At 35.5% G+C, this 11,927-nt stretch overlaps 1 protein-coding gene across 1 annotated transcript; it reads left to right on the top strand.

The window, feature by feature from the left end:
• The first annotated feature begins 6,505 nt into the window (after nt 1–6,505).
• Nucleotides 6,506–6,829, top strand: LOC145950404 (uncharacterized). The gene has a single exon (XM_083061491.1). It carries the CDS (start codon nt 6,506–6,508, stop codon nt 6,827–6,829), a length of 324 nt encoding a protein of 107 aa, XP_082917617.1.
• The last annotated feature ends 5,098 nt before the right edge of the window (nt 6,830–11,927 follow it).

The following is an 11,927-nucleotide window of genomic DNA, read 5'->3' as shown; positions in this document are numbered from 1 at the left end:
TTCAATTAAGTACAAGTATTATCACCACTTCTCGTTTGCCAAGTATTTTCGACCACTTCTAGCTTGCCAACTTCACTTGTCAACGCTAGTATTCTTTGTTCAGCCTCTTCAGGCTCGCAGTGAGTATTCTAGACCACTCCTGGTCCCCAAGTATTATCAACCACTCCTGGTTGGCCAACTTCACTCATTGGCTCTAGTATTCTTTATTCAACCTCTTCAAGCTCTTAGCGAGTATTCTTGACCACTTTTGGTCCCCGAGTATTATTAACCACTCCTGGTTGGCTAACTTCACTCATTAGCACTAGTATTCTTTGTTCAACCTCTTCAGGCTCTGAGTGAGTATTCTTGACTACTCCTGGTCCTCGAGTATTATCAACCACTCCTGGTTGGCTAACTTCACTCATTAGCTCTAGTATTTTTTGTTCAACCTCTTCAGGCTCTAAGTGAGGATTATCGACCACTCCTGGCCTGCTAACTTCACTCATTAGTGCTAGTATTCTTTGTTCAGCCTCTTCAGGCTTTCAGTGAGGATTCTTTGACAAGCCTCTCCAGGCTTATACAAGTATTCTTTCCCTAGCCTCTTCAGGCTTTACAAATGATAGATAATTTGTTTTGAGTGTGTGGTTTACTCTCACAGAGAGGATACAAAGATTTGCTACACTCACTAAGGTGCATGTTCCTAAGTTACACTTAGAACTCCTTAGTCTACAGAGATAAATACAATACAATATTGTACATTTGACTGTTTATGCTCTATCTCTAGTTTCGTTGCTTCTTGGGCTTGATATCACTCTTTGCCAGCCTTTCCAGGTTTGAAGTCATGACATATATAGTCTCTGTAAAATTTTCCTGTTACAAGTGTTTGTTGAAGCAGGATGTAGTCGTTCATGACTAGTTCGATCTTTCATTTAATACATTAGATCTTGCATTAAATGTTGCTTCCTGTTTATAGACATTGCGTGAAGTCTTCTACGTTTTGTTAGCTGCAGTGTCTAACTTTAACTGAGACCTAGGAACTTTTTATCCTTTTTCGGTCATCGTAGCTGCAAAGGCGTTGTCCTTATCTAAAAGAGTAATGTACTTTTTCTGACACATGCATGCTTTTACTTTTGCGCTTGTTTTTCTTCTTTTTCTTTTCTTCCTTTCATCGCATGATCATATTGAGAGCTTTTGTATGATTGTAGATGATGCCTGAATTTTCCCTTGAGACTTGATTCTTCAAATGCTTGCATGATAGTCTTCGTTTGCGTCTGGTAGTCTATGTGCATCTCAAGACTTGATCTTTGTCTGAGCATTTGTCATTAACGCTTTGACTTTCTCTGGTTTGGTCAACATTGTAGATGGAGAAACTTTGTTTCTGTCTAGAATGCTTTTCAGTTTGTGCTATCCTTCGTCTGATATGTAGTTGACTTTTTTCTGATTCTTGACCAGCCTTCATCTAAGTTCTTATGTTGCATTTTAGGTTGTGCTTGACACACCTACGTCTGATATTTGTTCCATCATCGTCTGACGCTCATGTTGTATTTCATCTATCATTTGGCTTGGTTTCGTCTGATCCTAGTGTTGTGTTTTTCCTTGACTCATCTTCGTCTAGTTGACCATTAAGCTTCATCTAATGTTTGTACGGACTTCATCTAGTTTTTAAATGCGCTTTGTGTGAAGCTTGATCATTTTTCTTCTTGTGTTATCTTCTCGTTCATGAATGTGCTTCATTTGCAGCTTGATCATTTTTCTTCTTATGTTGGACTTAGCTTCGTTTGACCTTTCTGTCTAATGCTTAAAGCTTTCCTTTTTTGTGTTGGTTCTAGTATACGAAGTGGCACATGCTCTATTCTTCAACTTGCCTGTACTTATATTTTTCTGAAACACTAACACACTTGTTAGAAATAACAATATGTATTATATTTGTCTCATTCAAAACTTTTCTAGGAATTGCTTCGTCTGACTTAACAAAAGTTTGACACCAACACACCTAGCATCGACAAGCAACCGCTGCCTAAACATGATGAGAATTGACCTTGGAGTAGGGTGTTGAAAAGCTACAAGAGTAGAGGCTTAGTGAGGGGTTATTTTTTTTTGTTTTTGTTATTATTTCTTTCTACCTACGACTCCCACCTGAAGTCGTGGGCTTCCATAATAAAAGGGTTTCTAAAAATTTTATTTTAATCAATAATAGACACATTTGTTTTCGCAAAATACTTATGTTCCCATTCTTTTCTCGCTTTTCTCATGCATTCGAATTCTAAAACCCAATACAGAACCTAAAAAAGGCAAACATGACTGATGAGAATAAAATTTAGCAAAATTCGAACGTCCACGATGTGTCATTCAAACTCAAGGAGGACCTCTCCTCATATATATAAAGGTTACTAGATTAGGAGGCCCGAATAATCCAACCTCATCAAGAGGAAACTGAGAAGGTTAACTTGAGACAAACAGAGGATAAGAAAGAAGTCCTCATCAACATGAAAATCGAAGAAGAAACCAAAAGCCAACCGATAAAACTCCTCAAGGAATATGTCGATGTTTTCGCTTGGTCTTATCACAATATGTCGCGATTAGATCCCAAAATCGTCGAACATAAGTTGCCTATAAAAGAAGAGGTTCGTCCTGTAAAACAAAATCTCCGAAGAGTCAAACTCAAATGATCCCTTCAAATAAAAGAGGAAGTGCAAAAACAGTTAGACGTAGGATTCTTGGACATTTCGCATTATCCTAAAAGGCTCTCAAATATAGTGCCAGTATTGAAGAAAAATGGGAAAGTGGGAGTCTGTTAAGATTATCGAGATTTAAATCGAGCTAGCCTTAAGGATGACTTTCTGTTACCACACATTGACATGCTAGTGGATAATACCGCCACAAACACCATTTTCTCGTTTATGGATGGGTATTCATCATACAATCAAATCAGAATGGCTATTGAATATCACGAAAAAACTTCTTTCATTACACCATGGGGGACATTCTGTTACAGGGTAATGCCATTTAGATTAAAAAATGCCAGAGCAACTTACCAAAGAGCCATGGTGACCTTGTTCCATGACATGATCCATAAGGAAGTTGAGGTCTATGTAGATGACATGATTGCCAAGTCAAAAAGTGAATGTGACCATCTCATTCACCTAAGAAAACTATTTAATCGACTTCGAAAGTACCAATTAAAGCTAAAACCTACCAAATTTACATTCAAAGTGCGATTTGGAAAACTCCTTAGATTCATCATTAGTGAAAAAGGGATAGAGGTGGACCTGGATAAGGCCAAAGCCATCATAGAGATGTCGCCCCCAAGGATGAAAAAGGTTTCCTCAGGAGAGTAAATTATATAGCTCGTTTCATATCTCAATTAACCGATACTTGTACTTCCATCTTCAAACTACTCCAAAAGAACCAGCTGATGGAGTGAAATAAAGAATGCCAACTCGCCTTCAACAAGATCAAACAATGTTTGGCGAACCCGCCAATATTGATGCCTCCTGTCGAGGGGAAACCTCTAATCCTATATCTTATAGTATTGGACGGTTCCATGGGATGTATACTAGGTCAGTGGTGTGAATTCGACAACTAAGAAAGAGATATCTACTACCTAAGCAAGAAATTCACAGACTACGAGATGCGGTATTCACCATTAGAAAATACCTTTTGTGCTTTGATATGGGCCACTCAACGATTAAGACAGTACATGCTAAGACATACCACCTAGTTGATATCAAGAATACCGCATCTCGTAGTCTGTGAATTTCTTGCTTAGGTAGTCTATGAATGGATCCCATTAAGTATCTTTTCGAGAAGCCTATACTCACTGGGAGGGTTGCTAGATGGCATGTATTGTTATCAGAATACAACATCACTTATGTCACACCAAAGGCAATCAAGGGCAACGCTTTGGTCGATTATCTAGCAAATGGATCGACCGATGTGCATCATGCGTTAAGGATGATTTCCCCAACGATGAAGTTTTAGCTTTGGGAAATGAGGGAGAAGGGCAAACTAAGGAGGAATCCTAGACCATGTTCTTCGACGGAGTCTCAAACCTGATAGGACACGGGGTAAGTGCCATACTAATCTCATCCCAAGGAAAGTACATCCCGATGATGGCAAAATTGGACTTCGATTGCACCAATAACATGGCTAAATATGAAGCCTGCAAATTGGGTTTGCATGCCACGCTCGATAATGGCATCACAAGATTAGAAGTCTATGGAGACTCAACTTTGGTAATACACCAGTTAAGGAACGAAAGAGAAACCAGATATTCCAAATTAGTTTCTTACTAGGAATACATTCAAAGCCTAATGCCTCAGTTCGAGTCAATCAACTTTGAACACACCCCAAGAGAAGGAAATCAGTTGGTGGATGCTTTGGCCACACTATCTTCCATGTTTTCCATAAAAGAAAGAAGCGAGATGCTGGTCATTAGAATTCAACGTCATGAAGTACAAGACTATTGCTTCACAATAGATGAGAAAGATGATGTTAACCCATGGTATTTTGACATCCAATAGTATATAGAAGGAGGAAAATACCCAACTGGATCATCTAACAACAATAAGAAGATGATCAGATGTAGAGCTATCAGATTCTCATCACATGGGGAGTCCTTTACAAGAAAGGTTTCGATTCAGTCTTGGTAAGGTGTGTCGATCACAAGGAAGCTTAATCCTTGATGAAAGAAATTCACGAGGGAACCTTTGGTACCCATATGACAGGAAACAGCATGGCTAGGAAAATCATAAAGGCAGGATATTGTTAGAAAAGAATGGCACAATCCAAAAGGGGGGGTGAATTGGATTCTATGACCTTTTAAAATTTTTCAGAGTATTTAGGATCTTTATTTCCCTTAAACTTTTCTAAGACTGAATTTTCAAATGAAGCTTTTTTAAAGACTTGTTATGAAAGTATGAATGCAATATGCTTTCTTGATTACAAAACAATGAGGTTGAAATGCAATGCTCTAATTCAGATTAAACCATCAATATTCATACACACATGTTAATCAAGAATTATCTTCTTTAATGTTCAACCAAGAAATTACTCAAAGTAAAAGATAAGGTAGAAGAAGATTGCACAAGTCTTTTATACTGGTTCAACCACTCCACATGTGACCTACATCCAGTCCTCAATCAGCACCTGATCAAGATTTTGTTCCACTATCTCAAGGAAGAAGGTTTACAAGCACACACATGCATATACTTCAACACAGAAGATAACCACTTTCTTGACCCCAAGAAAGCACCCCTTGTAAAAAGCCACTACAAGAAACCTTACCACTTGAGAAACCCTTCTCAAGATTTTACAAGTATTCACACAGAATAAAGGAACGAATTCACCTGGAATTCAAAAGAAAATCTTAATCTTCCCCTTTCAAGAATATGATGATGATGATGATCCTCTAACAAAGTTTTTCACAAACGTTTTTACTCTTGGATTTCACAAAGAAAACTCTCCAAGATAGTCACAAAGACTCCAAAAAAACGCTTTTCTCAATTTGATTATCAGTTCTAACTCATGTCAGAAGTTTCTAAAAGTTCAAACTATTTATAAAAGTCTCAGACCCAGATAATCGATTATTTTAAAGAATAATCGATTATTTTGTTCTTCAGGTTTTCTGGAAACCAACCAAGAACAATATAATCGATTATTTTGCTGGATAATCGATTATTCCAGAGAGTTATTCCTGGGATAATCGATTATTTTTGCAAATAATCGATTATTGCATCAAGGCATCCCATTTTGTCTGTTGCTGGAATAATCGATTATATTTAACGATAATCGATTATTTTGAGTTAGTTTTCAAAACTTCGTTTTAAGCCTCAAAATAACTTTCTAACCTTTTTAACTCATCATCATATACTCTCTACTTAGCTTAGATATAGATTTGCTCATGCACACAGCATACACATCAAACTAAACAATTTATACACTAATTCTTATTACATAGCATTTTCTTTGACATTTTCTTTGACTTTGTTTTTGTGCTTCCAAGTTGTTGTTGTACACACACATTGTGATCATAAGTTGTTGTTGTACACACATGTTGTGATCATCAAAACTCCTTTAAGCTTCAAGCTCTCCTAAGCTCGACAGATATTTCTGATCAACCATGGAGAAGGATTGTATCCTGTATGCAAGAAAATGTCAGAAATGCCAAACATATGTAGATAACATCCAAGTCCTACCTAATGAAATCAATGTCATGACATCACCATGGTCATTCTCAATGTGGGGCATGGACATCATCGGGCCCATTAAACCCAAAGCTTCGAATGGACATCGATTCATCCTCATAGCCATTGACTATTTCACCAAATGGGTTGAAGCAATATCATATACACATGCAACTTACAAGGTGGTGGTCAATTTTGTTCGAAAAAATATAATATGCTGATATGGAATTCTTGACAAGAATACAATAGATAATGGATCCAACCTCAACAACAAGATGATGACCAAATTATGTGGCTTTTTCAAAATCCAACATCACAATTCCTCCCGTTAAAGACCTAAAATGAATGGGGCAATTGAAGCAGTCGATAATAATATCAAGAAGATTGTTCAAAAGATGGTCATCACTTACAAGGATTGGCACGAGATGTTACATTTCCCTTTGCATGGATATAGAACATCCATTCGTACATCGACTGATGCTACACCTTTCTCCTTGGTTTATCGTACGGAGGCGGTCCTACCTGTAAAAGTGGAAATTCCTTCTTTGAGATTGCTCATGGATGCAAGACTCCCCGAGGCTGAATGGATACAAAGTAGATTTGATAAACTAAACCTCATAATAGAAAAAAGATTGGATGCTATCTGCCACGGACAAACTTATTAAAGGAGGATCAAGAAAGCTTTTGATAAGAAGGTTCGTCCTTGACACTTCCAAGAGGCCGATCTTATGCTCAAGAAGCTCTTACCAGCTCAAAAGGATAAGAAAGGGAAATGGACATCGAACTGTCAGGGTCCATTTGTGGTCAAGCGAGATTTTTTGACGAAGCATTGATCCTTACAAACATGGACAATGAAGAATTAGCTTATCTAGTCAATTTTGACATTGTGAAGAAATACTACGCTTGAATAAGATCGCTTTCAAAAAAAAATCCCGCTAGGATACGTTCTAGGCAAAAATTAGGGATAATACAAGAAGACAAGTGATGAACACCCAAGTTTGAAAATCGAAAGGTGATCTGGACACCCTGTCAAAGAACTAGGGTCCTTCAAGGAATCCATCTAGAGTTCAAAATAGGCAATCCAAGGCAACTAGGAGGATGATTACTTTTGTTTTCTGAGGAATATATTTGTCTAAGCCCAAACACCAGCCTACCTCAGCCATCCATTCTTTCTAAATACCTTTTTGTAATCCACTTCTTTAAAGGTTTTGATTTTAATAAAGATATCCTTTTTTATTCATTTCTCTTGGTCGTGTTAAAACAATGTGTTTTGTTAATGATTAAAACGAAAATCGAACAAGTCCAAATAAAGGAAAATAAGTAAATAAACAAACAATCCCGCGTGAGTCCCCGACAAAAAGAAAAGATATGAAATGCATCAGGACGTAAAAAAAGAGCTTAATCTAACGTACGAGAGGGAAGTGGAAAGTCACCTTCCAGAGATAACAAATGAATATCCAAGAGTGCACATTACATATGCATAACACGCATCTTAGAGAGACTCTTTCTACATAAAGCGGAATTATTTGAAAACATAAACAAGTGAGGATTTAAACATTAACAAAGCATGCATCTATTACTTGCACAACAAACAAGAAAAGTCAAAACAAGTCAGAAAATGGTAAATGCAAGAAAAAGGCAAAGCTTCCACATCAGAAAAGCCAGAGCTAAAAGAATATATACCATACCATACCTTGATAATGACCCACACGCATAGGCACTACATAGTTCATTTTGCATTTTGTTATGTCTTCTGTTATTTTAATTTGTGAACATTTTAATGGGTTGTAATATTTTTAAATATTGCTTACTCTGAACAATTTATGTCATGGATATGTTTTAAATTTCAATTTGGTTTTTTTTTTATTCATCTCTATATATTTTTTGTTTTATATATTGCAAATATTATTTCTCTCTATTAATTTTGGTTTGGTTAAGCTAAATAAGGGGAGAAAAGAATGATATTAAGAATGAGAAAAGAATAAGAATGAATGAATGTGATGAATGATTTGATGTTATATGCTGATAGATATGTGAATGATGTTATATGTTGATAGATATGTGAATGAAACGAATGATTTGAATGAATGAGCTTATATGTGAATGAATGGTTAAAGCATTACATTTGTGAATTCAAAGTATTACTTAACTTGTGTGTTGGAAGCTTTTCTATATGAAGTTTTACAGGCAGATCATCAACCAAACACAAGATATCTATTCAAGATATGTCATTTATCTTAATTAGATATTTGGCTCATCAAAACCAAAAAGGGGGAGATTGTTGAGATGTTGGAGATCATTAAGATGATGAAGATGATGGAACATCTTGAAGACTCATCAAGAGTGTTTTAGTTTTGATGATGTTAATATATAGATGTTGCTTAAAGCTATACAAAAGGATATTGTGTTGATTTTGATAGATATAGGCTTGTGTGTGTATTTGTTTATGATTGATGATGATGATGAATGCTAAATTCAAGAACTAATCAAGTTTTTTAAAAAACCAAGAATTTGATTTTTTAGTATTTCCATGTGTAAACATAAAGTAATAGATTATCTTGAAAAAAGTAATTTACTACCAAGTGTTTAAACATAAAAATATGACTTGATTCAAACAAGAGTTTTCAAGGTAACATTGTTAATCAATTACCATTCAGGGTAATAGATTACCAAGTTTGTTAGTAGAAAAGGATATTCAAATGTCCTCAGGGTTAATAGATTACCATGTCTGTTACTGAAAAATGATTTTAAAGTATTTTCTGATGTAACAAATTACCAAAGTTGGTAATAGATTAAAACAGAGTCTCTTACATGAAATGAGGTTGAAGAATCAAAGTTTTCATCGTGTTAATTGATTACCACATTAGATAATAGATTATCAAAGAATGAAAGGCAATCTTGGATCTTAGAAAGCTCGGGATAATCGATTACCATATCCTGTAATCGATTTCCCTGGTGATTTTGTGTTTCTGGTTCATTTTTAAAGAGCTAGTAACAGATTACCATATCAGGTAATAGATTACCTCTATTATTACTCTTTATAACTAAATCACGTCTTGCACTTTAAATAACTGTCTTTTATGAAATTAAAAGAGAATTTTTTAGAAAATATTTTGAAAGAAGAACATTTGAGAAAAAGATTACTTTTAGAAATATGAATAAAGGTTGATCAAAGAAATTTTCTGAAATATCAAGAAGTGCAAAGATTGAACATGAGTTCTTGAAGGAAGACATTCAAGAAGTGTATTCAAATGTGAAAGATCAATATCTACATGAAATTAGGTGATATTTTTCTGATCTTTAAACTTTTATTTTCGCTTTGAATGGTGTATCTCTTGAGATAGGGTGCCTCAACAAGAGATTTTGAAATCTTGAGTAGAGTTTCTCAAGTAATTTTCGCGGGGTACAAAAATTTTGTATGTTTTCAATATTGTGGTCTCAAGATTGATGTTTATTTGAATTCTTATAATATTGTGTGTGCATGGTGTTTGTAAACAATATTATAGTGAATGATCTTTGATTTAGTGGGATGCTAAATTAGGGAAAACTGGATGTAGGCCAAATAGATGGTTGAACCAATATAAATTTTTGTGTTCTTTATCTTCTTACCCTTATCTTTAAGAGTCTTGTTAATATCTTGGTTAAAGAATTAAAAGATTTGTGAGATATGAAATTTCAATTGCAGTACAAATTCTGATCATTATTCTTGTAATTGAAATTGATTAAGAAGAAGGTAATATAAAATCAACCTTGATTACAAGTGATTGTTTTGCTACATTAAATTTGATATTCTGATACTTTGGTAATAAACCTTGTAATATACTATTATTTGTTAAATCAAATTGAGTAAAGGTTGAGTTTTAGATATCTTGGTAGGTTTTTATTAAGAATTGTCGAAAGTTGAGTCATCTTAGGATAGAATTTATTCAACCCCCCTTCTAGATTCTAGTAAATTGGGACCAACACTGGAGAGGTTATAGCAAGCAATACTCATTGACCTGAAGAGGTTATAGCAAGCAGTACTCACCCCATGGGTCAGCTGAAGCCCTAATATCAGTCTAGCTTGGAGAGGCTGAGCTTAGAAAATACTCACCTCCTAATTTGGTACATGACAAAATTGTATGGGAAAAGTCTGGAGAGACAGTACTCACTTCCCAATTCGGTACACAACAAAGCTATAAGGGAAAAGTCTAAAGGGACGATACTCACTTCCTGATACGATACATGACAAAGTCGTAAGGGAAAAGGCGGTCTGGAGAGGCCGACACGATAATACTCACCTCCTAATCTGGTACGCGACAAAGCTGTAAAGGAAAAAGTCTAGAGAGACAGTACTTAACGTCGGCCGGCTGAAAGTTCTAATACCATTCCAGCTTGGAGAGGCTAAACTAAAAACATACTCACTCTATAACGAGCTAAATAGGATCTTCACTTCACCATAACAAGGAAAGAAGGAGCAGTACAGAGCATCTATACGAAGATCGGAGGCTTAGATGGCACATTTTTCCATCCTCATTCCCTAATGGAGCACACAACCTGACACTCAACTACTCTAGGAACAAGGATACATGCAAATCCATCTATCTGAAAAAAGCAATATGGAAGCACCTACGCTATGAAGTAGGATAAAAGACCTAGATGAAATGTCTACGTCTTTACTCGCCTTTGGAAAAACAACATGTAGCTATCCAGAGGACAAGTAAAGAGGGGAATTTATAGACACCTAATTTTGTCTAGGGTGGTTGCATCAAATAAAGAAGCTAAAGAGACAAGATCATGAGACTCCGGGGTCCCAAACTAACACAAAAATGAACCCAAATTACATTAAAGGTTCAAATGGCACAAAAAGGTATATTAGTAGCTTGGAACGGGTCGTTCGCAAACTAGAACAAGCTATTCCAAGCTAGTGAAATAGCTTAAAAAAACTAGGGTCAGAACACTCCATTCTGACTTAGTTTGTTACATACAAATTTCAAATTTGGAATGGGTCATTCCATTTTCAGAATAGGCAATTCCAAATTCAATTTTTTGCTGTAATAGGTATTTCTGGAATGGCCTATTCTGATAATTAGAATGGCCATTCCGATTGATTTTTGTGCCTATAAATAGACACCTCGTACACAGTGCTTGGGGACCCAAAACAAAATGAAATTAGTTTATTAGAGTCATAGATAATTCATATATTCTTTTCCTTCTCTCTCTTTGTATTTCTTGAGATTTATGAGGTAAATTGTAGTGTGTAATGTGACACCCTTACTACCCCAATATATATAATGTAGTAATAGAAACTTATAAATAAATTTTTCAATTTCGGTAAAAGGGTTCACATGAGAATCTTCAATATTATCCTTCAATAACCACAATAAAAATGCAAGAGTTTTCAAATTGTTTTCAAAAATAACATTTACAATTCCAAATCCATATAAAAACCTATATTCTAAAAAAATCCTTTGCCCCGATGTCACAATATCAGAGCATCCCGCAATTCCACTGTTGGCATTCTAGATGCCACTCGAAGCTGGATCTTTCTCACCTAAAACATCCATAATTCGTACGGTGAGAAAAGAAAACAATCATATGTAAAGTACATACAAACACACAATAATGTAATCTCATTACATAAGGAAATATTTACAAACATTTCTATATATCATAATTTATCAATCACTCATCATCTTCACATCTCAATTACATCAATCCACATAAACCTTACAATTAACACTATGCCAAGGCCACGCCACAACTGACATAAGTGATACAGAT

Source organism: Cajanus cajan, chromosome 8 (assembly GCF_000230855.2).
Source record: "Cajanus cajan strain Asha chromosome 8, NIPB_CcT2T_4, whole genome shotgun sequence".
NCBI classification, from domain to species: domain Eukaryota; kingdom Viridiplantae; phylum Streptophyta; class Magnoliopsida; order Fabales; family Fabaceae; genus Cajanus; species Cajanus cajan.
Note: the sequence above shows the minus strand (reverse complement) of the source record. Positions and strands in the feature narration are given on the sequence as shown.

Coding starts and splice junctions, on each gene's coding strand:
- LOC145950404 (XM_083061491.1), top strand. CDS start 6,506: ATGAATGGGGCAATTGAAGCAGTCGATAATAATATCAAGAAGATTGTT.